The sequence below is a fragment of the Kwoniella dendrophila genome, chromosome 9 (assembly GCF_036810415.1).
Source record: "Kwoniella dendrophila CBS 6074 chromosome 9, complete sequence".
Lineage (NCBI taxonomy): Eukaryota > Fungi > Basidiomycota > Tremellomycetes > Tremellales > Cryptococcaceae > Kwoniella > Kwoniella dendrophila.
In genome coordinates, this window is record NC_089484.1 from 251,429 (window position 1) to 277,005 (window position 25,577).

General features: G+C 38.6%; 9 protein-coding genes across 9 annotated transcripts; 6 read left to right on the forward strand and 3 right to left on the reverse strand.

Annotated features, from left to right (window-relative positions):
- Positions 1-595: 595 nt before the first annotated feature.
- On the reverse strand, positions 596-1,449 carry L201_006521 (uncharacterized protein; the record flags this gene model as incomplete). Its single annotated transcript, XM_066222240.1, has 3 exons — positions 596-841; positions 897-1,215; positions 1,301-1,449. The coding sequence occupies 3 exons, from the start codon at positions 1,447-1,449 to the stop codon at positions 596-598; spliced, it is 714 nt and encodes a 237-aa protein (XP_066078337.1).
- Positions 1,450-2,016: 567 nt separating this feature from the next.
- Positions 2,017-6,086, forward strand: L201_006522 (uncharacterized protein; the record flags this gene model as incomplete). Its single annotated transcript, XM_066222241.1, has 4 exons — positions 2,017-2,065; positions 2,222-2,346; positions 2,425-2,892; positions 2,970-6,086. 4 exons carry the CDS (start codon positions 2,017-2,019, stop codon positions 6,084-6,086), a joined length of 3,759 nt encoding a protein of 1,252 aa, XP_066078338.1.
- An 894-nt stretch (positions 6,087-6,980) lies between these two features.
- Positions 6,981-9,198, forward strand: L201_006523 (uncharacterized protein; the record flags this gene model as incomplete). The annotated part of the gene is made up of 7 exons (XM_066222242.1): positions 6,981-7,076; positions 7,240-7,386; positions 7,499-7,587; positions 7,661-7,787; positions 7,905-7,957; positions 8,022-8,160; positions 8,260-9,198. 7 exons carry the CDS (start codon positions 6,981-6,983, stop codon positions 9,196-9,198), a joined length of 1,590 nt encoding a protein of 529 aa, XP_066078339.1.
- Positions 9,199-9,972: 774 nt separating this feature from the next.
- Positions 9,973-11,490, forward strand: L201_006524 (uncharacterized protein; the record flags this gene model as incomplete). The annotated part of the gene is made up of 6 exons (XM_066222243.1): positions 9,973-10,113; positions 10,476-10,540; positions 10,704-10,920; positions 11,024-11,116; positions 11,196-11,255; positions 11,323-11,490. 6 exons carry the CDS (start codon positions 9,973-9,975, stop codon positions 11,488-11,490), a joined length of 744 nt encoding a protein of 247 aa, XP_066078340.1.
- A 1,016-nt stretch (positions 11,491-12,506) lies between these two features.
- Positions 12,507-13,074, forward strand: L201_006525 (uncharacterized protein; the record flags this gene model as incomplete). Its single annotated transcript, XM_066222244.1, has 2 exons — positions 12,507-12,885; positions 12,944-13,074. 2 exons carry the CDS (start codon positions 12,507-12,509, stop codon positions 13,072-13,074), a joined length of 510 nt encoding a protein of 169 aa, XP_066078341.1.
- A 919-nt stretch (positions 13,075-13,993) lies between these two features.
- On the forward strand, positions 13,994-14,638 carry L201_006526 (uncharacterized protein; the record flags this gene model as incomplete). Its single annotated transcript, XM_066222245.1, has 2 exons — positions 13,994-14,320; positions 14,483-14,638. 2 exons carry the CDS (start codon positions 13,994-13,996, stop codon positions 14,636-14,638), a joined length of 483 nt encoding a protein of 160 aa, XP_066078342.1.
- A 191-nt stretch (positions 14,639-14,829) lies between these two features.
- Positions 14,830-18,199, reverse strand: L201_006527 (uncharacterized protein; the record flags this gene model as incomplete). The annotated part of the gene is made up of 12 exons (XM_066222246.1): positions 14,830-15,072; positions 15,157-15,240; positions 15,302-15,406; positions 15,494-15,636; positions 15,692-15,880; positions 15,954-16,010; positions 16,069-16,170; positions 16,237-16,381; positions 16,450-16,712; positions 16,773-16,874; positions 16,955-17,082; positions 17,160-18,199. 12 exons carry the CDS (start codon positions 18,197-18,199, stop codon positions 14,830-14,832), a joined length of 2,601 nt encoding a protein of 866 aa, XP_066078343.1.
- Positions 18,200-18,549: 350 nt separating this feature from the next.
- Positions 18,550-20,348, forward strand: L201_006528 (uncharacterized protein; the record flags this gene model as incomplete). The annotated part of the gene is made up of 6 exons (XM_066222247.1): positions 18,550-18,739; positions 18,812-19,048; positions 19,153-19,388; positions 19,472-19,635; positions 19,719-20,064; positions 20,130-20,348. 6 exons carry the CDS (start codon positions 18,550-18,552, stop codon positions 20,346-20,348), a joined length of 1,392 nt encoding a protein of 463 aa, XP_066078344.1.
- Positions 20,349-20,570: 222 nt separating this feature from the next.
- On the reverse strand, positions 20,571-25,223 carry L201_006529 (uncharacterized protein; the record flags this gene model as incomplete). Its single annotated transcript, XM_066222248.1, has 16 exons — positions 20,571-20,808; positions 20,908-21,011; positions 21,073-21,230; positions 21,292-21,420; positions 21,481-21,560; positions 21,629-21,840; positions 21,911-22,125; positions 22,190-22,285; positions 22,363-23,772; positions 23,826-23,966; positions 24,028-24,230; positions 24,282-24,396; positions 24,467-24,574; positions 24,647-24,766; positions 24,862-25,086; positions 25,148-25,223. The coding sequence occupies 16 exons, from the start codon at positions 25,221-25,223 to the stop codon at positions 20,571-20,573; spliced, it is 3,630 nt and encodes a 1,209-aa protein (XP_066078345.1).
- Between the last annotated feature and the right edge of the window lie 354 nt (positions 25,224-25,577).

Sequence of the window (25,577 nt, forward strand, 5' to 3'; positions counted from 1 at the left end):
CGATAGAAATTATGGTAGAATCGAGAATCTTTCAAAATAACCTTTCTCAAAACATAATATGGTCAACTTTATTTGGTGCAAGATCGATTTCAGCTTCGGGAAATTGTATCTTACGTAACACGAACTTGAAACTGCAAATCTGGATCTAACAATAACGTCTTGAAAGCAGAATAATCAATAAATGAAAACTTGCTCATACATATCGATGATCAATTCATGGATGCATATGTGTGACTGCAAATACAAAGGCAACCTGGTACATAGCCGCCGCCAAAACCGATCACTAATCGATACAATTATATACAATACCTCTTGTAGCATTGCTTCTTTTATCAGGATGCGGGATTTGAAGTACTTGATGTGCTATCCATTTTGTGTTGGGGAAGATTCCTATAAAAGGCATAGTGTCCTTGTCTAGGAGGAAAAGGCTGGAGAGATGTGTTCACTGGAATGTACCTTACTCGAGCAGTAAAGCCTGATTTCTTTCTGCTTGATTCGTGGCAAGCTTGAAGCCGGGTCCAACCTATGAGATACCCATGTTCCAGGGAACGTCCACACATGTGCTTCCAACATGTACCAGATATATTATGGACCTCTATCCATGTCTTCGTTGTTTCACTTTGGCTGTCGTAGGTGTTTCAATAATTTCGAAATCTATTTCTTCCTCATCTACGTGATCACTGAATTCTACGGTACCATCTCCCAACACACTTCTATTCCCATCCCAAGATTCCATATTTCCTCGGTACATCGCATCGATAGGAGGGGGTCTGGAATTTGAGATATGTATACATTCAAGTATAATAGGTAATGGTTTAAGGTAACTTGAAGAAGTTTTGACCTGTAAATAGCAACATGAGCTAAAAGCTGGATTGTAAAATGTGGACGGAGCTTACCTTTCTAACCATCTTTTCTCCTTCGCCTTCTAACCAACCAACAATATTTACCCATTCACCTCTATTCAAACTTAACGATTCTCGATTAACTAATTTTGGAGAACTCCCAAAATCCGTTATATTCGTCGGTGAAGGTATTTGCGGATCCTTGGAATACATCGAATCAGCCGATGATGATACATCTATACCAGATGGATTTTGTCCAAGTAAAGGTATCGAAATATTAATCAAAATCGTTGGTGAAGGTGTATGAGGTTTATTTGTAGGCGGATAAGAAGTTAATAACAAGAGTGATGTCGGTGGATGAAATGCCAGTACTCTGAGCATGACTTAGTGTTTCAGCAAGAACGTCTCGCGCAGATATGCTGATGAAGGTAAATGGAAAACCGAGTTATACTACTTACTGACCTACAAATCGAAGTTTCCTACCTCTATGAGCTGAAGTAATAGCATTTAGAGGTAGAAATAAGGCCGAAGCTATCAAATCAGTTGGCGGGTTTGGCGGAGGTAGAGTGATCAGCTGAGGACCCTCGCTGCGGCTGTTATCTACCATGGCTTTGTCACTGGTGAACCATAATGTCAAGCTATAGTGATGATATAGCTATCATCTTCCGACATATATTCAAAACATCTTTCACTGAGTGCATTCCTTTCTGTTCTAAGTCCAGGTAGGTCGCGTTTTTAATTTGAGCGGTCAAAGCCGAAATCCAGAACAACGTATAACGTATAGGCTAGGTAAACCAAGGGTCTCCTCAACCTGAAACGCGGGATTAGTGTATTTAGTGTATCCTGCCACGTGTTTGTCTGTGCGTCATCCAGTGTTTAAAGCTTACGAAACAAAGATCATCTAATCATCTAAACAACCAAAAACATTGTCCAGTCAACCTAACGTACAATATAGATATCCTTTCACCGGCCATCAACATCAACAGCATTATCATCACCATCATCACAACATCAACGCTGACAGAAAGACTCCGTATGTCCATTACATGGTGAAATTCACGCCTGACGACCCCACTTAAACAGTACTCCACCTTTTGATCCTACCCATTGTGACAAGGGAAAATACCTATCACCTAATCATCACTTCAGTAAAGGAAAACTCAACGACCAATTCATGGCAACATCATTTGTTGATTCGGGGCCATTGTATGATTACTTTCGGGGTGAGTTATTCTTTTCACGTAAACGTACCGCCTTGTCTCTTGTATGAACGGGCCGGATGCAGTGGTCACTCTTTTACATCATCATCTTGGCATATCATTATCATTGCTGTACAGCTGCACATGTTGATTTTGTAACTAATATTACTTCACATATAGATGAAAGTGATCAACGCGATCATCCTCATGAACAGGTCATGCAAGGTCAAAAGTTAGATTTGGAAATGGAGATGGAAATGGAGACAAGAAGGAATTCTGGGTTATCAGAAGAATCAGGCAATACAGTTAGTACAATTCTTTTCTACCATATCTTCTTTTCTTTTTCTTCCTTCCAGCATCACTGAATAATTTGATCAATACAGACGTTAGTCACACAATCCTCCATATCACCAACTAAGGGATGGACAGGTTCATTGCCTAATGCAGCTGGACCAAGCAGTATCGCATCTAATGTTGAGTTAACATCGAATGATAATGTTCCAGGGAAATTCCCTTCACCAACAAGATTAACATTTTCAGATGAAACATTTGCAGAGAAATTCAAATATCTGATATGTTCAAGTGGTTTATTAGAAAAAGATTATATCCCTGCTCTAAGTGGTGGCCTTGAAAGTGAATTAGGGGAAGAACTCAATTCAGCTGATCATTCTTTGAATCAATATAAAGTATGGATAGAAAGGGCGAAACAACGATGGGATTTAGTCTTAGCGGGTATAGCGTTGTTACTGGGATTGACAATTAGCTTGGGGGTGTGGACGATATTAGGATTAGGAATGATTACTGTAATAGGTTTAGCAATGTATAAAGGGATAATACCGATATACCCCAAGGTGAGTCCCGTCCAATAGTTGAATGCCATTTTCTGAGTGAAGACTGACTTTTGACTCGTTCATGTGACATATGGTAGGCGAGGAACGATAAGGCTTCTGCAAGCTCAGACGTCGATTGCCCCAAAACTCTTGCTCTTGCTTCACTTACCAATTTCATCTCACAATCTCATTCTCTCAACTTAACATTATCTTCCTCGATATCTATCCTCGAACCCCAAACATACAACCTTCACGTCCATAATACACTACGAGTAGCGCTTCACCGTCTGACTGGCAATATGACAGATCACTTTGCTACGGCTACGTCAACCTTGTTGGAACTCACGGACCGTCGGGAATTATCCGTTTTGGGTGAAATGTATGATATTCCCGTTGTAGGATCTTTCTTCTACTCTCGACGAAATAGAAATGTGTCGGACGCATCTAGTGAAGAAGAATCAGAAAAACAAGGAGCGCACCAGGATTCCAAATCTCAATTACCGCAACAGCGACCTGGATTACCTCATCGTCCATCCTCGAATCCCTCGCCAGTGAAAGGAAGTAAACATACCTCTGGCCATTCAACTTCCTCCTTACCCGCTTACGAATCATCGTCACCCTTGAAAAAGCTACACACTTGCACCGAACGTTCAAATCGTTTCTCTCTTGGCTCATCACCCGAATTAGGTGATAAATTCACGCAAATACCCGACAGAACACCCAGGTTATCGAAAAGAGCTAGTGTAGAGAGATTGAGGGATACTTGGTCACAATCACCTAGATTCGAACGTCCGAAGCATGAAAGGAGAATTACAGAAGCTGATGAAGAGGAACAGGAAGACAACCAAGAAGAAGAAGAAGAGGCCAACGATAGCTCTATATCTTCCGATCAATCAATGTCAAGTGATGATAGTACTCCAATGAAAGTCGAAAAGAAAAATTCGACGATTGATGTCGACGTAGGAGCTGTGCTGGTTTCACCAAAATCACCTCAAAGTCGAAACGGATTAGGTGTGACTATTCCCAGAACACCTATTCTCACACAAAATACACCTCGAAGATCATCTACTTCATTCAAACATGTTCCTTCACCTCTGTCAAGAAGACCATCAAACGCGAGTGAACGTTTACTACCTTTACGTACAGCTATATCTGCAACTCCCTCAAGGTCAGCACCAAATACGACTTCTTTACTACCTTCACCATTCGTCAATGACCGAGAAACTCATCATCTATCGAGCGATGTGCCACTTTCTTCAGCACCTTTGAGAGCAGCATTATCGTTAGATCCGGATCTAAATACTGCTACCGCTAATCCCAAAAGAAGAAGTTTACAGAATATACCTTATTATCATTCTTCTGATGATGAGCACCATTATCAACAATCACTGGATTCTGCTTTATCTTCATCAGGCTTGACTAGAACGCGATCAATGCCTTTGTCCGACATACAGGCTTTACGATCAGCTTTGACGATCGGTGGATCAAAATCAAGAAGATCATCAATTGCCGTTAATCCGGGATTAGGTATAGGTATAGGATATCCTTCATCATTTCCAACTGATAAGCGATCAAGCTGGGGTAGCATACAATCTTCATCATCACCTGATCCATCTCTAAGCGCAGGTCTAAGAAGAATCGAAAGCGTTTCCCCTTTGACTACACCATCCTTGAAAGCTAGCTGTTTAGGAATCCATTTAAAAAGAAGAAGATTGGCTTGCTGTTTACTAGGTTTGAAATTTATTGCCAAATCTGATAATGCTGATGCATATTGGGAAAATGTTAAATTGATTTTAGATGAATTGAACGAAAATATCAAGGAAGAAAAAGAAATCATTGAAAATGTATTGAGAGACGCTGAAAAAGAGAATGATATTGTCAAATCATTAAATGCTTTCGGTACTAAAGATAAGAATAGAAATTCAATGAACATGAGTGATTTGGGAGATAGCTTATGGTCACCTTCTACATCAGTATTTCCTTTTACTACGACAAACCCAACAAAAGATTTTGCGCCTAGAACAAGTGATGAAGCTTTGTTGGTTGATAATATCGATAAATTATCTAATGCTTTAGTTGGAGCTTGGAAAGATCTTTCATCAATTAAAGAAATTCTGAAAACTAGAGAAAATGGAGTTGGAATTGGGATTGAAAATTGGAGCGAAATAAGAAATAAATTAGGTGAAGGAATCAGAGAATGGGAAAGAGGTAAAGAAGTTCTATTGAGAATGGATACTTCTGATGAAACGATAGATCAAGATAAATCACCAGAAGAAGAAGAAGAAGAAAGCTCGAATGTGAAAATGAAAGATTTACCTGAATTTATGCAATCATGGCAAGATGAGCAAGTTGAACAAAGTAGTGATTTACATTCTTTGGATATATTACAAAATGAACAAGAAGATTATCAAACTACCAATAATCACGAACAACGGGGAGATTCGGAGTTATTACCACCTGTAGGAAAAGATATGATATTTGAAAGTACCATGACAGATTTACCAGCATTATCAGAAGAAAAACAAATATTATCTAAATTAACTAGAGAAGAAAGGATAAAATTGTCTAAAGAATCTAGAGAAAAGGGTATATCGTTGAAACAACTTTTAAACCAAAAATCAGATCCTGATACAGCTTTAACAGAAGAAAGTAAAAGACAAATGAAATTGACGGGTGGTGAGGTTGTCAATGAATTAAAAGGTATTATTGGAAGTATAAGGAGACTGAAAGAAGGTGGTGACAGTACAGATAACCCTGAACAAGTTCACAATAAGCCGGATGATGCTCAACATATGGAGAATTCTCATATACCACTAGAGGTTAATATGAAAGCAAATGATAACGATATGGAATATACACGTCTAGAAGAAACCGACGAACAGACAAATAAATTACATCGAAAAGGAGTAGCAGGAGACGATCAACTTTCTACCTCAAAATCAAAGGGTCATGACGACGCACAAGAATCCATGAACATGAATGATATGATTTACAACAATGATGACAAGCACGATCATCAAGATACGGTTTTCAGCGATAACGGACACGATAATAATGATGATAGTCAAGATTTGAATGACGAATTACGAATACAAATACAACAACGAATGAATCGATCAAGTTTTCAACAGTTAGATTTGGGTGAATTAAGGAGGAACCTTCCTACTCGATTAAAGGATCGTGAGGAGAACGATAATAGGCATATACTAGAATAGTACTTTTCTGAAATATTGTTGTCAATGTTATGTAAGCATGTATTTTCCGGATTTACGGTTGGACCCATTAAAAATACTGCACATATACAGTAAAAAGATCCTTTGTTTATGTCTTTCAGGGGTATCTATCGAATATGAACTCCTTAAACTGCGTTGGGAGATTGAATTTCAAAGGAGGTTATGAAGTTTCACCATTTCGTCGGCAAGGGATGGATTTTAACGAGTCTAAGGATGATTAACATGAAACGGTTTTTGTGCAAACTCTATGGACGCTATGGATAATTGAAAGCTAATGAACAGATACACCACCTCACAACGTTGAACCAACTCAAGCAAACCCGTCTTATTGTGTTTATGTCATCTTTACTATGGCGATTTATTATTTCAAGTGTAGTTATTCTTACAGTCTTTACTGAATCGATAAAAACGATAAAAGCAAATAACCGTTATAAACAGGAGTAGTATCGCGCCAATTCTACGCCGATTCCAGATTCTACAGCAAGTAAGAAGAAAGATCGAAGAGCATAAAGCAGAAAGGTAACTAATACATTTACAGTACGTCAACATCGACAATAGATTTATACATATCAAGAATAACCAGAATATCAACCTACGGTAATCTAAGACTTCTAATAAAATCTACCACATCAAGAATACGATTAACCTACAGTATAATAAAAACAAAAACCAACCTCATAGTTCAAAACAATTCTCATTCTGACAAGATAAAGTACGAGTTTACTGTTGGATTGCGAAACTCAACAAACTTATAATAACTATTTCCTACATACACTTTTATAACCCTTCCAATCCGAAATGGTCTCTTATATAAATTTCAAGTTGTCTTCATCGATCATTTACTTCATATTATTATCTCTGATCAATCAGAATATCATGGTGAACGGTCAATATATACCACGGCAAGTATATAAAAGATCCTTTGTGAATGGTACTAGTACTAGTACACTATCAGTAAGAGGTGAAGATGATGTGAGTTACCATTTATTTCTTAAAATAAAACATGTCATAAATGACAGAAATGATGGGCGAAAGCCTATATCCTGATACTGAAAAACGATTTATGTACACTGGGTAAAATAAGGTTCTGATTATGTTCATTTTGAACTTTTTTTATTCATTTCGATATTTATAGAAACCTAAATCCGATCCAAACTCGACATCACAAGATTTATGGTTAATGTCACATGATGATTTTTGTTTATATGGATTATCTGAAGAAGAGAATAAAGGTAAATCAATCAGTGAATCAATTGATTATGTAGTTAGTTATTGCTCAAAAGTAAGTTTGTGAAAATCTTACGTATACAATTATTCGAATGATGATTTACAATAAGGGGTGGGTAGAAAACTGACTACTGTAAACAAATTCACATAATTTGACCAATTTATAGTCAGGTCATGATACAAGATTAATTCCAGATGGTACTTTAAAAGGTGTAACTTATGTTAAAACTTCTTCATGGGTTCAAGTTAGTGGATCGTAAGTGTTTCTTCAAGTAGTTCAACGTTGAAGTTTCATGATAATATTGACTTGCACTGCTGTATGATGTTAGAGGCGATTTTACACAAATTGGATTATCACCTGAAGATCCAGGTGGTCAATTTGATTCTTCAACACATAATCCCGAAGGATCAAAATTGATTACTAGTATTGGAGGTGATCCTGCAAGAAATTGGGTTGTAAGTCATTCTTTTACTTCTCTTTCTCATAAACTCGTCTCTGGGAAGTCACGCCAAAATATTCATTGGTAAGGTTTAACGATGACTTACCTGTTTATCTAAATATCTATCTTATAGACGATAATTTCACCGGAAACATTTTGCGTAAGAGCTTGTTTTGGTGATCCAGCGTGAGTAAAATGCATGTACAGTTGATTCCTGAGGATGATGAATTGAATTTTACCGTGATTATAGATACTGTCCAACACAATACGATTCTTTAGGATGTTATTTCTTAACTTCAAGTGGTGTTGGTTGGGATGATGTTTGGCAAAATTGTGAAGCTGATGATGGTGATCCACCTGGTGTATTTGATGGTCAAACTTATACACCTGTGAGTTAACTTGTAAATTTTTATCCTTCAATGGCTTTTTTATCGTGTATGATTCCCTTACAAGTAACTCACTTTATCTTGGTTTTATCCGTGACGCAGGGAAATGGCCCAGTTCCAACACCTTATATACCAGCTGTATCGAATTGTCAACCTGGATCATCGATTTCTAATGGTCAAACACCTGCACCATCAAATTCAAATTCAGATTCAGGCTCAGAACACTCAGAAAATGCTTCTAATTCTAGCTCTGGATATCAAGAAGGTTCAACAACTTGGTTACCTGTTCAAACTTGTTTACCATGTACTGCTACTGCTACTGCTGACGAAGGGGAAAATTCATCAGCGGAATCGATCTCAGCTACCTCATCATCTTCGAAAGAGGATAAGGAAGGAGGCAATTCCGAATCTTCATCAGCATCTTCAGCATCAGCTTCCTCAAGTGAGAGTCAATCAAGCTCTTCTCCCTCTTCACCTTCTGCCGCTTCCGAGGCTGAAAGTAACCCAGAAGTAGTTGAAGGTACTGAACAAGTTGGAATAACAAAATTGTCTTTACCCACTTCTGAATCTTCGGCAACACATTCTGCAAAGGCATCAATAACCCCTGCACCTGGAGGTAATGACTTGAGTGCACGGACTCGTCGGTGGAAAGTCAAAAGAGATGGTGAAGATGAAACGATAACTAAAGGTGATCAATGTTGTTTTACAACTTGGACACCTTCTGTAATTGGTGCTAGTAGCAAACCTACAGGATCGAGTCAAGTTACAAGCGAACATAATTCAGGTTCAATAACCAGTAAAACACCTTCAGCTAGTAGAACAGGTACTGTCAGTGGTAGTGGTACAGGAGCTATTACACCTGGAGCGAGTATCAGTGATACCAGAAACAACACGAATGGTGGTCATAATTCAACAAATACCTCAAGTGACGCTTCAGTATCCTTTAATATGTTAAGTACAGGTGGAAAGATAGATAATCTTGTCATGTTGAGTCTGGTAACTGGTTTAGGGATTGTATTAGGTAGTATGGCTTTGATATGATAGATTGATTACCAGTAGTTGAGTATGCTTTGTATTACAGTTGTACTGTGTACCTATGTATTTGACATTAATTACCTGGACAATTGAATCCACTTGTACAGCTGAGGTCATCTTTTAAGGTGTTTGTATGTAGCCAAGAGATTGATGGGATTTTACTCGACTCTCGTTAGCATCGATCAGGAACGCCACCATCGTCATTCGTCATATCTCGGGAATTACGGGAATTAAAACGTGTCGCGTTGTTTGGCGGTTTTTCCATTGCGGTATTGTTGTTGTTGCCATTTTAATATTCAGGGAGGCTGTGTGTTATAAGTTGTAAGCTATCACCGTAGGAGGATTCAGCACAGACCCTTTAACTTCCTTCACTCGAGGTTTTTCCTTTTAGCTTGTTTTCGTTTTTCATAACTGCTGAATCTATCTTTCGTGTCTCTCTTTCAACTATCCTCATATATCATTATCGTAACATTTCTAATACATAATCTTAATACACTCTTGGAAAACACATCCACACCTACTTGTACAGCATACCATTTGCAAGAGTATACATATACAAGAGTTAATCTCACTTGGGTTAACCGCGTTTAGTCTCTATCCCTTCACCGCCACCTCTCAACAACCAAGAATATCAACACACTCCTTTCAACTTCTATCTCCTCAGTTTCATTATTCCTGGGTAGACTTATTCAACAATCGTCACCTAGCTATTGAAAGTCACAATAACAATTAATTTAATTCACAAGTTCAACGTATCATAGAATAGTCAACAACGCAAAAATGTTATCTTCAGTCGCTCTATCGTTCGGTTTAGCTTTATTGCCTTTGACGGCATTAGCTCAAGGTGATATCTCAGCAGCAAATAATTTGACGGATCTTGAAGGTACTTGGACAAGTAATGCCGCTGTAACTACCGGAGGTGTAAGTTGCATTTTCCGTATCTATCTCAGAACAGCATAGCGACGGAGTACAGGGGAAATGATTGATAGACAAGGAAGGCTGAGTGGGATTTAGAATCTCGTTATGAGAGATATTTGTAAGCAAGTGTCCACCAAGAACGTAAGAACGGAGGAAAGGGTTGTATAAGAGAAGATATACTCGTTGATTATAGCGAGCTGGGGATGTCGTTGGAAGTCATACCTTATCTTTAACCAAATATTACATCTTCCATAATCTTTCACCTTTGACTGATCGCCACGTAACAAACGATATGCAAAATTGTAAGGAGACTAATAGCTGACATGTTCGGTTCGTTGTTTATCATGGGTTTATTTAACATTCAGTCTTTCTGTATACCAGCAGAAATGAAATTCAGTTATCCAACAAATACAGGAATGTCTTATTCATTGTTAGTATCATCTCTCTTTCCCCACTGTCTTTGAGGTTGTTGGTTCTATCCCAGAATCCTACTTGCGTTTCACGAGGCTTGTTGAAATGAATTATCACATTGAACCACTCTCCTCGACGATTTCACTTACACTGTCAGTTGCTGATAATTCGTTTCTGAACAGCACCAATGATGGTTTCTTTGAAGAAGCTCAATATAGATACAATTCAAATGCTTCAAACCCAGCATGTATCCAGGCTGTTTTGATCTGGCAACATGGTACATACACATTAGAAAATGATGGTTCTATCACATTAAAACCTTTTGGTTCAGATGGTAGAGTACAAGTGCAAGATCCATGCGCTGCTACAACTAATATTATCACGTATTATGACGAAAAGGTGAGTTTTGTCAACTCATGTCTACAACTACAATGTCACCTTGAGATCATATGTGATCTGATGAAACGTATTGCTAACGAAATTTCATGTTGCGCTCTATCAGACAACTTTCAAAGATTGGGGAATTATTGTAGATCCTGATACCGGAAACTATCAATTACGTTTGAACAGATATGACGGTGCTAAATTACCATACGTGAGCGTCTCTTTCTGTTTCTCTCCCTGTGATACAGCCAGATTCGATCCATAACTGACCTCCTATGTGATATTTATAGATGAACCTTGTCGCTAAACCACCAAACATGCTTCCAACACAAGTATTGACAGGTGTTAACGTAAGTTTTGATAGCTACTATAGCCCTTCAGACATGTAGCTGATAACCTCATTCTCAACCCTTTTAGGCTTCTGGACAAACCAACACACGAAAACGTTCGCTCACTTCATCACCACTTAACGTATTCAAACGATCATCTGCTTCACCACGTTCTTCATCATTCAGTACAAATCAAGTAATAGGTGTAGCTGGTCTAGTGGGGACTGTAGCTGTTGGATTATTAGCATTGTTTTAGATTCACCTCAACTCAAAGAGAAAAGGATTGTCCGTTAGGGCTACAGCGTATCCTGTGAAAGGCTAGTCACCAGAAGGGGAGAAAAGCATCAACGAGGCGGTGCGCATTAATAAGAAGGGGGATGAGACGAAGTAACTTGGTGTCCACTTTGCAATTCACATAAACCTCAAAACTACATTAACACAACACATTCATCAATCAGCCACAAGCGAGATATACATATAGTATCATTTATAAGTTAGTCACTTATTTATCACATCTATTTCTTGTTCACATAAAAGGACATTTGTTTCCATTATATCTTTTCATTTCTCTCTTTCTTCCTCTTCATTTTTTCCGACATTCCAATTATATACCCAAGGAAAAGAGAACGAACATGCATGGCACTTAACGACTATTACAAAGACATATATGCCTGATAACTGGTTTCCATCATTACCAACGCAAATCACAGAAACTTCGAAACAATCTTGCGTGTCTACTTGGTAAATTGTTTTTTTGATTGGTGATTGTCCTTATTCACTGAAGCCTTCGTTGTAAGTATTGTAAGCGAAGAATTTGTTTTGAAGATCCCTTCAACCCCCCTCCTGAACGCCGTCATTCGCTCCGTCGCGAAGAAAAAAAGACTTCGTCTCCCCATTCTACCTATGGGGATCATAGGTAGTTCATCATAAGCATGACAACACCAACCTTTGGACTGGGCACCAACAATTCTCTGAAACCTTTCACGGAGATAGACGGTTAAATACAGGATTGGATCGATTCGTTCTATTTGACGTTCCTTTTTAGGTTATGATCCTTTCATTGATCAGAATATTTTCTAAATTTGGTTATCAGATTCTATCGTCTTTGTGTCTTTTGGAGCAATTTAGATGTGTATAAATAGGGGCACTGTTAATCTAAAAAGGTATGCTGCTTTTCACAAGATATACAGTACCATACATAGAATTCTGGATCTCACCTTAGACTTGATCATAACGACTTATACATCTCACCAGAAAGTATCATTAATGATAATGAGTGAAATACAAAATATGAATAAGTGCTTGAGTGGGGATGAGGATGTACTTAATCAAGGATTGAAAGAAGAAACAATTGATTGTGTTACTTTTGTAATCTCTGATGTTATTGATGAGTCAAGTCAAGGAGATCCATGCAAAATCAATTTCAAAATCAACTCTATTTTATTAGATGATGAAGAAGATGAGAGGGTTACAGATTTGAATTCTCTATTAAGTGGGAAATCAATTAAAGGTTTAATTATGAATGATATGAATAAGTCTATTTTTGGAAAAAGATATTATTGTTTAAGTGCGTCACAAAATGACATTCCTACATCAAGATCAAATTCAAATGATAATAACCAATCAAGATATTCAAAAGTTTGGTTTGATGGTTTCACAAAAAAACGATATTGTCAAGTGTTCAACAAAAGATGGTACTCATTATATAGGAGCTGATCTCATTTGTGTTTATGATCCAATTTCAAATTCAATCGTCAATGACGAAACTACAAGTACATCATTAAGTAGTTCTACAGCTGTGGAAGGTGATATAGCTTATTGCAAAAAAGCTGTTATTTGAGTTCAAGGGAAATCATTGATTCTCCAACATGAGTACTCATTCGACATGACCTGTCTTAAGAGTACTGTTATACTGTACTTGTATTTGATCATGCACTTTGGTTCATGGAAATGATAATTATATACTCTGTAGTATAGTAGTAGCATTGTCGAATCCTCCTTCTACGAAGGCAAGTGAATAATCACGCTGAATGTATCCTTACAAACTCCCTCCATTCTCGAGGGTGAAAGCTGAGCTGCTTTTTGGTACAATTACTCGGCTCTTCTCGTCTGAATGATCTATTTCCTTGTCCGAACGACACTACGTGTCATAGGATCTGAAAGGATGACTTATTTTTCTAACACAATTTTGTTCAAATCATGAAAAATGAGGTAAAAACGAGAAGCTTTCCCAGCTCTGTAAAAGATCAGATTCTCCGACATTTGGTATACTGTATACAAGTGAGACTCCATTTCTTACAAAGGTTTTTTCTTCTTCTGTAAATGGTTGAAACCTTTCATCTGTCAAACTCTTTCAAATAGCGAGAAGTTTTACTTTGATAGTTTTCTTGGGGTTGTGCTATCAGTCTGCATATAACAGGGGTAATATTTTTGAGCGATTTAACCACTTAACTTTATCTGATCTTTTAACCTTGAAATTTGAAATACAAAGTGAGAAACTTTTTTGTCGCTACATTCTACTCCAAGTCCTTTTCGAACTGGTACAATCGTACTGCTGTAATCGTGAAACGTCAATTCACCTCACTCCAAGAAGGTTTACTAGAATGAATTCTGCACAAGGATATTCATCCGTTGTAGGAGATATGCATGTAATCCAAAAAGGATGGAAAGAAGATGTATTTGAAGAAGATGTCAAATGAACAGTATCAAATGTTGAACAATGGGATGATGATGAAGAAGAATGCAATCCTCGTAACATCATGTTTAAGATTGAATCTATTTCGACAGGAGATGAGAGTGATTCAAGAAAACAAGATTTGATCGATTTGTTGAGTAGAAAAACAGTCACAGGTTTGACCAAGAACAAAAAAGAAAATTCTTCAAATGGGAATTCCTTTTTTGGTCCAAGTATATCAAAATCAAAGAATTCGAAATACTCAAAAGTTTGGTTTGATGATTCTTTAAGAAATCAAATTGCCATGTACTCAAATCAAAGTGGTTCACATCAAGTAAAAGGTCATTTAATCGGTATTTGGAATCCAATGCGTCTATCACCACTACCACCCCCAGCAGAAGTGGTTCTTCAGGTACTATTCGGGGTGCTGATATTAGCGCGACTGAACTTCCATCTACACATGTGAGGCCAATGATTCACCTTATCTTCATCGGCTAAAAATATGAGTACACACACACATATATATATATGTGATCACTGAACTGACGATAAAACCATTTGCTAATTACCGCAGGAACCTTCAACACTTTCAGTATCATCTTCACATAAACCTGATTGGGAGTATAATATGAAAACTGACAAAGCTTTTCAAGACGGGTCAAAAGTTAGAGATTTCGCCAGTACCTCAGAACTCAAAAGAAGTGAATCCAAATCACCATCAGGTTACTGAGCATGATTACTGCAGCTTTTAACTTGATACAACATGACGGGTTTATGCATTTTAACATATCATAGTAGAAGTAGAGTATATACAGTATTAAGACCTGATTTTTGTCACGTTTGATATTCGAAATTCCTAGCTCTCGCTTTCAATCGTTTTGCCAGGTGACCGAGGCATAAAGATATTTAGCTTACTTGATCTTACGGTGCTCTGTTAAATTTCCATCTACCTTCAATCCACTCTACCCTCCCTAATCCACTAGCACCACCACTAGCCAGCCAGCCAGCTTTAGTCAATCCACATCCGTCATTCCAAGTTACTTTATGTATTCCAACTTCAGGTCTCCAAGCTGCAGTTTTCAGTAAGTGACTAGGCGGGTCATTTGTAGCTCTTTTAGCTATAGTGGGTGGTCTTCTCGAAGTAGCTGCTTCTAGAGTTTGATTCTATACTCAATTCCCACCAGTCAGTATGTGCCCGATTGCAGAGAAATATTCGAAGTCTGATTCATCAAAAGCCAAGAGACTCACTTCAGGCAAGACGTCATCAATAATCCTATATTCATCCCTTACTTCACTATAATCTATCTCATATAATCTTTGCATCGCTAATGGCTATGTTTATAAGGCAGTATCAGTGTTCAGCAATCTGAAAGATGATATTTTAGTAACTTACCGCCTTCCGCTTCCTGTAAAACCCAGTATTGAAATTGGCTAATATAAGTGCACCATCGGATCCTGCTGAAACGAGCATCGTATGATAATCTGACGTAGCAATATCCTGATATGAGATATCGAGCGATCAGTACGGTGAATCGCGAAAGGATGTTTCGCAAAATCTACTTCGTATACACAAAAACCAACTTACCCATGCTTGTCCTCTATGACTACTCAAAACATGACTTCTACCAGGATTTGATCCTCTCAATTTGATAACCTGTATGATATAATCTATATCACAGATAGCTGGCGAAGCCATTTGTGAGATCCATTTAACTGCCATGCATGGTACTAACATGAAAAGTCAATATAGACAGTTTGCTCAAGGCTCATACGAGGAACTCACTTCGCGCTCTATTCAGTTCCATTGGGAATTGAGGATCTCTTAAATCCAACAAAGTGGTTGTACCATCATAAGATCCCATCAAGACATATAATGGATCTCCATCAAGTTGTTTATCTGATGGAGGCACTCTTCCCACAGATATTGAACGTATGGCTGATACTGCTACTGATGCATATAGGGACGGTAAAACTGAAAAGATGTTACAGTTATTCAGCCTAATCTACGAATCACTGTATTGTATCGCGGACATGGTTAAGCTTACTATCTTGTGAATTTCCAGAACGTAAAGCTTCATAAATATCCCATATGGCTAAGTGACCTGTTCAATATTGCACGTGTTAGCTATGTCATTGCAGATGGATTCATGAACAGCTTACCATTTGACAAACCAACCGCGATCCTTGTTCCCGTTATCCAGTCAAAACACATGGCCATCGCATCGGGGATTTCCAGCCGAAGAAGGGGTTCTTCCATTTTAACTGTAAGGTATTGTTTTTTTCGATGTTAGCTGCAGTCAAATCTTGCTAAGAATAAATGACGCTTACCATATATTGGAGAATCCGTTTCAGGCTGGAAGAATCGTGGATGAGGTACGGAATAGAATGATATAGATCCATCCAGTTGCACAGCAGCTAGTACGCCGAGCTTGGGTATTTTAGTATCTTTTTGACCTAATGTCGCTATTTCATGCTACAGGAGTTGAATGGTCAACAGATGAATGTGTTTTATTAGAGATATAAGATTGTCAAATAACTTACATCGTCCCAAGTTCCCACAGGCATCCATTTTATCTCCATGGCAGGTCCCCCATTCACACATAAAACAATCTCACAGCTCATCCTACTACTACTACTAGGTGTCGAGGTCCCTTCCATCTGTATATCTTCGTGTGAAGCTGGTGGAGATAAAGCCCATATCTGTATTGACCCTTTTGACGTTTTAGGCCATTTCTCAGCCATATGAGGTTTGGTGTCAAGATGTGGAAGTGTCGACACTGCTAAATATTGCTCGTATTCGAAATCTGGTTCGAATCGGTATAAGCTGATTTGCAGAGATAGTTTGTCAGATTCGAGTAGCTTACCTTTTGACTTTGAATCAGGGTATGGACACCAATCCATTCCCCATATAGGCCCTCCAGCGAAGAATGTATGGCCTTCTCGAGGTACGATGGGGTTGGTCTCGGCTGCATTGTAGAGCAATTAGTTTTTTTTTGCCTCATTACCCTTCGTCCCCATCTGAATACAAAATTCATATAAGGCTTACCTAGTGGTTTTGATTGAAAGATGGAAAAAGTCTGAGGAGTTTGCTGATCATGAGGACCCATATGACATGTTATATGACTTTCGCCATTCTGGTAAAGAGGTGTTGGGAGATATGATTCTTCAGCTTCACTAATTTCAAGGGATCAGTCAGCATTTTGCGTATGATGATGAGATAGACGTGAGAGCAGGATTGTATATCAACTCACATTTCATTAACGAAGTGTAGTTCTTCTTCAGTCCATCTACCAATATCATCTAAACCTAATCTAACTTCATCTTTCAACAACCAATTTTCTCTTTTACCTGCATCTTTTTCAGCTAATTCATCCGAGCTCCCAATAAACAGTTCTGGATACCAATTTTCACCTTTCCATTCTTGCCAAGGAGAAGCAAAGGTGAACGACTGATGTTTTTGCCAATCACTTTGTCTTCTTTCCTCTACTCTATTAACATTCAGACCACTCTCATCTATCCATTCTATCTCATTTTGACCCGACCAACCATGATTTGGATTCAATTTCAGTTTTGTATGAAATGGTACCGGATGTCCAGACGGAAATAATGTGGGAGCATTAGCTCTAGATTGATCTCTTTCCCTTTTATCTTCGTACCCTTTGTTAATGACATTCGAAGGTTTAGTTAAAGCCACAGAAGAAGCTTGTATGAGAGCTCGATGTTGTAGACTAAGTAAACTGATTTCAGATTGTCCATGTATAGGTTGAGGTTGAGCTGTTATTGTCATGGAAGGTCTATCTGTTATTGGTGGCCTTGACTTCGCCGGTGCACTAGGTCTAGTCAATTTCGGTTTTGAACCAGCACCTCCTGCTTTTGAGTTCGTCTTGACGGTCGGCGTTCCTCTAATTGATGGATCTATATCATCTTCGTCAATCTCTCGAAGATCTTCTTCATCTTCACCTTCATCTTCGTCTTCATCCATATCTTCATCTTCGTCTGAACCAACATTTGATTCATCTTCTTTACCTTTACCCTTACCCTTACCCTTTCCCTTTCCTTTTTTGTTAGGACTATCAGGTTGAAATTCACTTGATTGACCAGATGAAAAACTTGTATCATCGTTCTTTCCATCTTCATCATCATCGTCTCCGGATTCAGCTTGACCTCCACTATTTACTGAAGCTCGAGAAGAAGGTCCAGCTTGTTCATCCTCTTCCGAAGATAGATTCGCAAGTCCATCAGCTACATTAGAATATGAAGCTCTTGCTTTCCTTTCTCTAAGCGATACCATCTTGGCGTATAATTACTTCCATTTGATGTGAAACTACTGAAAGCGAATTTGTTTTTGACAATATAGACATCATATACTTCACGCGTATTTATTTGTTTTGACATTTAGCTGGTGCACTCCTTAATTACGCACGGAGGCCGGATGAGGGGACCTTTGAAAAAGCGGCGAACGCCGCATAGACAATGCCGATAACCGAATGAACCGATGATGATGATGATCTCACAGTATAAAACGTATAAATTAAACCACCAAGGAGAAAGACAAACGTTAAATTGTATTTCTTGTGTGTTTTAGCTGTATATCAATCTTTCAGCACATAGGATACGCTTGCGCGATCACACGGAATCAAGATGTCTCCTCGACTCCCCTCAACCTTGACGAGAACGAGGATAGTAGCTGGACCTTCTCGTTTGAGGGGTGTTCGAACTTTATCAACACCAAGTCAAACTTCACCTTCACCAAAAATTAGTTCAGTACCATTTAAAATACGTCCTGAAGATGCTGCTCAAAGAATGTATATCAATGGTCTTTTGGCTTCTGGTAAGTCATGACGTGCTCACTGAATCCTAAATCAGTCATTTTATAATCTGATTAATCAACATGATACTGTAGCTGCATTACCAAATATGATTTTAGCTGGATTATTACGTTTATTTGGACAATCTATAACACCTTTAGCAAATGAACTTGGTTTAGGTACGAATCTAAAGATGAAAGATATGAAAGCTGTTTTATATCCAATTTGGAGAGTTGATAGTATATTACAAGGAAGTGTTAAATTGGCGGATAGTACAAACAAAAGAGTTGATCCTAAAATGTGGATAAGTACAAGAGAAGGCTATGTTCCAGGTAAGATTCAATTATATTTCATATCCTAATCTTGATATCATAAGTAAAATATAATATGTGAAATGATAGCAGCTTATGAAATTTTCGTTTCAATGATGATTTAGGGAATCCGTTTGCACCATTATCATATTTATCATTTGCTGTACCGCCTTTACCTGATGATTTACCTCAATATAATTTATCAGAAGATTTAACTCAATTAGGCGATGGATTCGATGTTGTTCCTGTACCATTTACAGTGTCACCTTTAGGTTTAGCTAAAAAGATAAGGGAAGAGATTGGATCTTATTCAAGATGGGAAAATGTTATAATTGATGAGAAGAAATGGGAAGAGACTATGGTAAGTTGATTAGAGAATTGCAATCAACACAATATATATATAAAGATGTATAAACATATATGCTGACACTGATTACACAATAGCTCGCTGCATATCCAATAATGTTTCCAATATATATAGCAGAATTTGAACATGATTTAGGTGGAGATGAAGGTATAAGATCATTTAATGTAATTATGGATGCACATGATGAAAATCCAACAAATTGTAGAGTTAGTTGGCCACCTCCTCCACAATTAGTAGAAAAGTGAGTAAATGTCCTTAAAACAAATATCCAAAGAACCAAAGTGACTAATTCATCACCTTGCAATTCTTTTAATTTTTTAATAGTGGTAGATTCGATAAAAACTATTTTGTTAATCCAGCACCATTTTTACCTATGTGTAATTTAATCTTATATCCTTCAGTAGCTGGTACTACACCAAACTCTGTAAATAATTCTTCACCAAATACATCAAAATTCGTTGAATTATTCAGAGAATATATGTCACCTTCACCAAATAAAGATAATAATAGCAATACTAAAACAATTAAACCTTCACCTATGTTATCAGTAGAAAATGAAATTGATTGGAATGATTTAAGAATTCAAAATTGGTCAGGAAAAGATAGATTACAAAATGGTGATTTTATTGAACATTCTTTAAAAACTCAAAAAGGTATTGAAACTCTAGAAGTGAGTTCGTCGATGTATTCTCAATAACAAGGATGTTTGACTGACAAATCGACCCCAATCGTTAGACAATGTCATATTTCTCTTCACGTGCACCACATCCGGAAGACTTGAAAGGTCTAGTTATAAATACATCAGGATCAAGACCTAAATTTGAAAGAAAATCTCTAAGTGATATGGAAAATCAATTAAGAGATGATGTAGAAAGGATGAAGAAGGAATTAATCGATATGAAACCTGATTGGTTAATAGAATATGATAAACAGAGGAATAATAATACGCAGTAATAAATAATCATGTATCTACACAAGATTCAATGAACCGCAACCAAAACAATATGCATAGCAAGTATTGCATTATCTCAAGTAATATCGTGTTATCGTAATTAAAGCGCATCGAATCAACAAACTGTTAAGTATACTTAAAGGGCCATCCAAAACTATCTAATTCGAGATCACTGATTTTTACTGACTATCCTGTACATACTAAGCAACGTTAATCCAACAATCTCATCTCTCATCTTCAGCAAAAATATGATCAACACCAATTTTATCCCAATCAGCTAATTCTCTTTGATTCCAGAATAGAACTTCATTATTCTCTTTTGATCTTTTTGGTAGCCATAATCTTTCATTTGAATCTGGATCGACTGTAGAATTGAACCATCTTGGTTCATGTGGCGGTAATTTACCTTCTGAACGTAATTTTCGAGTTGTACGTTGTTTTTCTTCATTCAATGTTTTCAACCTAATTATAGAACAGCCACAATTCGCAGAACAGCCATGATATAGTTAGTAAGATCCTTCGATGGACTGGGATACTGCAATGGGCCAGCTGAAAACTCACTCTTGTGCTCTGTCATATTCAGCATTTTCGAATGCTCTTTGATCGGTTCTCAATCTACAATCCGTAGGTGTTAGATATTTCTTCAGATCACCAGGGATATCATTCTGTAACGATTACTTTATTAGCTGAGATTCTATGATGATTAGCAGCTTCATATTGACTTACCAAAGTTACAGCGAATGGAGTCAAGTTGAAAGGTGCTTTAGGTTTTTCACTGTTTCTCCATAACAACAAATATTCTTTCTGAGCAGGATTAAATGTCGTATCTACTTCCAACGGTGCTGACGTTCCATGTCTTCTGGCTATAAGTTGCGTGTCCCATCCTATTGAAAGAAATGTCAGCTGACTGCGCTACATAGATTACATTCGAGATGAGTAGCTCACGACCAGCAATGTCCCATTCTGTTTTACCGTTCGAGTTGACCACATTACCTTGGATTTCAAATGCATCTTTTCCTCGCCATCCTCTTGGTTTGAAGGTCAAAGTGCAAGTTTCACCAGTTCGATGATTGGCTGTTCTTGAATGTCAACTTGGGCCATCAAGCTGAAGATGTGAAGGGTCGAGTCACTCACTAACGATAAGATCACCATAATGATCTATCAACGGGTTACCCATGATGAAGTTGGATACGTTGGTAGTAACCTTTTTCCATCTATAAGGGGTCCAAACAGGTGATATCAGCTGGAGTTTTGCCTTATGCAAAGACTGAATTCTACTCACGAATAATGCTCAATAACGAAACCATCACCATATTCAGGTCCAGCGTCAGGATAATCTGACCCTCCTTTTACCCAAGATTTAGGTATGATCAACTCAGCATGGGCAACACCAGTTGGTCTAATCTCGAATGATCTTCCCTGGAACTTATTTTGAGCGTCGACTTCGCCATAGTACTTCCAGGTTGGAGCTTCAGAATAACATGCTGAGATTGGCTATTACCACCAGCATTGACAAGATTGTCAGCTGCTTGGCCAGTACATGCGCAAAATCAGCTGAACTTACAGGATGATGTGAAACTTGTTCAGAGATGTATCGATATCTATTAGGAATAGCATATTCGAAAGATTGAGATAATAGAGGATTGAAAGGTTTTGCTATACGTCCGATAGTTGATGAATAGTTTGACATGGCAAATGCACCGACGAAAGCTATTCGCTTGAGGGAATCCTTTTCACCTGCTGCTACTGTCAAGCATGCATCGTACTCCATATCTTCGGCTAAGTTGGATGATGCCGTAAGCTTCACATCTTTTTTCGCTAAGACGCACAACAGAAAGCTTACCCATCCGTTGAAGCATCGAAGTGCATTCGTTAAAGCTCACAGGGAAAGAAATCTTGGTAAGATCTTTTCCAATCGAAGATTTCAGGATACTCCATACTGCGGCATAATATCAAGACCAGTCAGTTCTCGTGAAACTTCAGAAGAAACAAAGTTAAACGGGATGTTTCACTTACAACTGACGGAAGGTCTCTTATCATCATCAATAGGTAATCTGTTTCTAACATGAAGATAAGGCTCAAGACTCTTTCTAGCTAGGAATTCTTTAATTGTATTCTTTTCGGGAGATTGTTGAACTTCCAAATTGAAGTTTTGTTTTTCTATAGCAGTTGGTGTACCTGGTCTTTCTTTTTCTGGATGCGCAATACTATCGTATAGTTTCAAGTTTGGTAGGGTGCCGGTTTCAATCGCATCAAAGAATTCATCATCATCGTCTTCTTCTTCATCAGATTCAGCAGCTAAAATAGCATTTTGTGCTTCTTGTATATTTGGTATAGACGGTCTTGGCGTTAAAACTGGTTTAGTGGGTGATTGTTGGACATTATCATTTGAAATAGCTTTTGTAGCTTGATCTAAAATACCTTGATCCATTATAGCACTCCTTTGCACAGGGGCACCAGGAGATGTAGGTAAACTTATAGGTGGTAAATGTTCAGATCCAGCTAAATTCGCTAATACTTCTTTAGCTTGTTTCAACGCTTTACGCTTCTTTTCATTGTCTTTAGCAGCTTCAGTCAATTGTCGATCGGCCTCTGCTTGTTGTTGCGCAACAGTCAACATATTCTCCTCCCATAGATGTCTAGCTTCCACTTCTCGTTGGATTCGATTTAGCAGATACTTTTCTCTATCATGACTCATAATGCTTTGTTGAGATATCATGTTAGATAAAGTTGATAGAGATTGTCGTAAAGCATCTTTGACAGCTTGCTGCCGTGAGGAGGACCTAGCCATATCCGTTGCACCACCTCTGACTGGTGATGCGGTAGTTGATGTTGGCGGAGTAACGACTGAGTCTACTAGTTGAGCTGTCATATCTAATTGAGCTTTGATGTTTAAGGCACCAAGATCGAAAGCTGTCTCATGCGGGATGCCGGTATGGTGATCTCCACTCCCAGCAAGACTACCGTTATCTGCCGCGTCGAATACTGATAGTATTTCGGTAGCCTCGTCTTCAGTCAAAGCTGTTCGAGATGAAGACATGTCTCTGATTCTGCTACCCTCCGCGACCGGTGCCGGGACACTAAGTCCGCTTAAAGCGGTGGTAGATCGTTGTAATTTCGGACTTAGGAAAGAATCGGTGGGAGGAAGAGCAGGTGTAAGTGGCTTTTCCTGGTTCATACTCATACTTCTCTTCGGTTGACTTTCTGAGTTGGCTCGCTTTTGGTAATATTCGATGTTAAGCCGTATAGACTGAACCCATCTTGCAATTTCCGCTCTATGAGCAGACTTAACGATGAATTTGGGCACTGAAGATGAAACTTTCGAGTGGACTTCGAAACGAGATCCATCAGTTGAGGGGTGTAGTGTCGCCACAGCCATGGCAATGGATCCTCTACAAGCTATTTGCTCGTCTTCCCTGTTTCGGTCTGTAGATCTTGTAAGCACATCAAAACAACCGTTAGTACGTTGTAGAACTTACAGTAACTCAAAACACCATTTTCCAGTACAAACCATCTTGTCCTCCATCCGCTCCTGTAATTGACCCATTTACTAAGAAACCCACGAAGATCAGGTGGTCTACCATCACTTTTTGCCTCTATGAGACTGTCTTGGTTGTTGACTATCACCAATCATCAGCACCGTTTATCGACCTCTTATCATGAATTGTCAGTCAGACTTACACTGCCTAAGGAAAACCTTGATCCTCTCATCTGCATTTTTCTCGCCATCAAGAACTCTTCGACCCCGTTTATCTCGAACAAACACGTCCGCCCCTCGTTTAACCGCCAATTCAACTAATCGGAGATCTCTTCGACGCGCGGCTTCATGTAAGAGGGAAGTACCACTTCTTTCGTCTAACGCACTCAAATTGAGTATCCCGGTTCTATGGACAAGCTCAGCTGATCTGTTCGACTGGTAAGAGAGTGTGGCTCACCTAGGGCCTTCTAAGAAGTCGATAATATGCAGACTTTCGTCAATGGAGCTCAAGGGACTGGAGATATAACCAGCTAGTTTAGCAAGATATTTCAACTGTAATTGACCTCTTGAATCTACAAGCGAAACCATGATGCACGGATCAGCTCATAGTGTACAAGAAGTAGAAGGTATGACTGAGCTTACCTTCAATCAGGTGAGCTATCTCCGAATGACCAGCACATTCCAGTGCGGTTCTACCTTGCTCATCCCTTATAGTGTCATTTATCCTGGGATCATTCAGCAGTCGCTCGACTGTTTGTTGTGATATATGGTAAGCTTTCAATTGTAATCTAGGAGTCTTGGCGACAGGGATATGTGACTTACCCACTTCAGCTCTACCAATTTCCGCTGCAATATGCAATGGCGTAGTCTGAGAACCAGGATTTACCGGCAAATTCGGATCAGGGATAGAAGGCGATTGTAAGATCTGATTAATGATCGGCACTGTTGATCAAAATACAAGATGATTATGTCAGCTGGTTGAATTGCTGTAATCCCCATACTGATTTCCCCAAAAAGAGTTGTCTATTGAGACATACCTGAAGCTACTCTAACAGCCATACCTAACAATCTACCAGCTTTCTCTAAATCATCTTGACCTTCAGCAGATCTAGCTGATGGTGTCAATTCATCTAAAAAAGGTTGTACCTCTGCTGCATTGTCTGATCGAAGTGCAGAAAGGAGTCTGAAATTGTACAGAGCGTTTGCGGAAGCTCCGGAAGCTTGAGAAAGGAGTGTAGAGGATGATGCACTGGTAGGCAATCCTACGCACAATGTCAATAAGCTTGTCTGTATGATGTGGGAATTGGAAGTCGGTACACTTACTAGAAGTTGATGTAGAAGTCCTCATATCTGCAGTGACCTGTCGAGTGGGGATGGGAGCGGGAGCGGGAACGTTCATGTCGTAGTAGAGGCGCCCGTGCTGTTTGATAGGATGAATAAGCTTATCGTGTGGCTGTGATATTGAACGGTTTATGCAAGGTGAATGAATCGAGCCTAGCTGATATTGTGTGTGTATATGTAGTCTGATCAAGCATGTATGGAGGGTAGAAAGGGAATATACGTATCTGATAAGAAAGCTTGGGAAATTAACAAATCTCAGACAAGGTCAATGATGCGGTCTGCTGTCATGTAAACCAACAACAACCAACAACCAACGTGATCCCTAAACTCATTCCAAATAAATGAGTAAGTTACAGCAGGATGTTAGTGGGGTAATTGCGGGGTAAGGAAGCTTCCGTCTAAATGGTAGGCA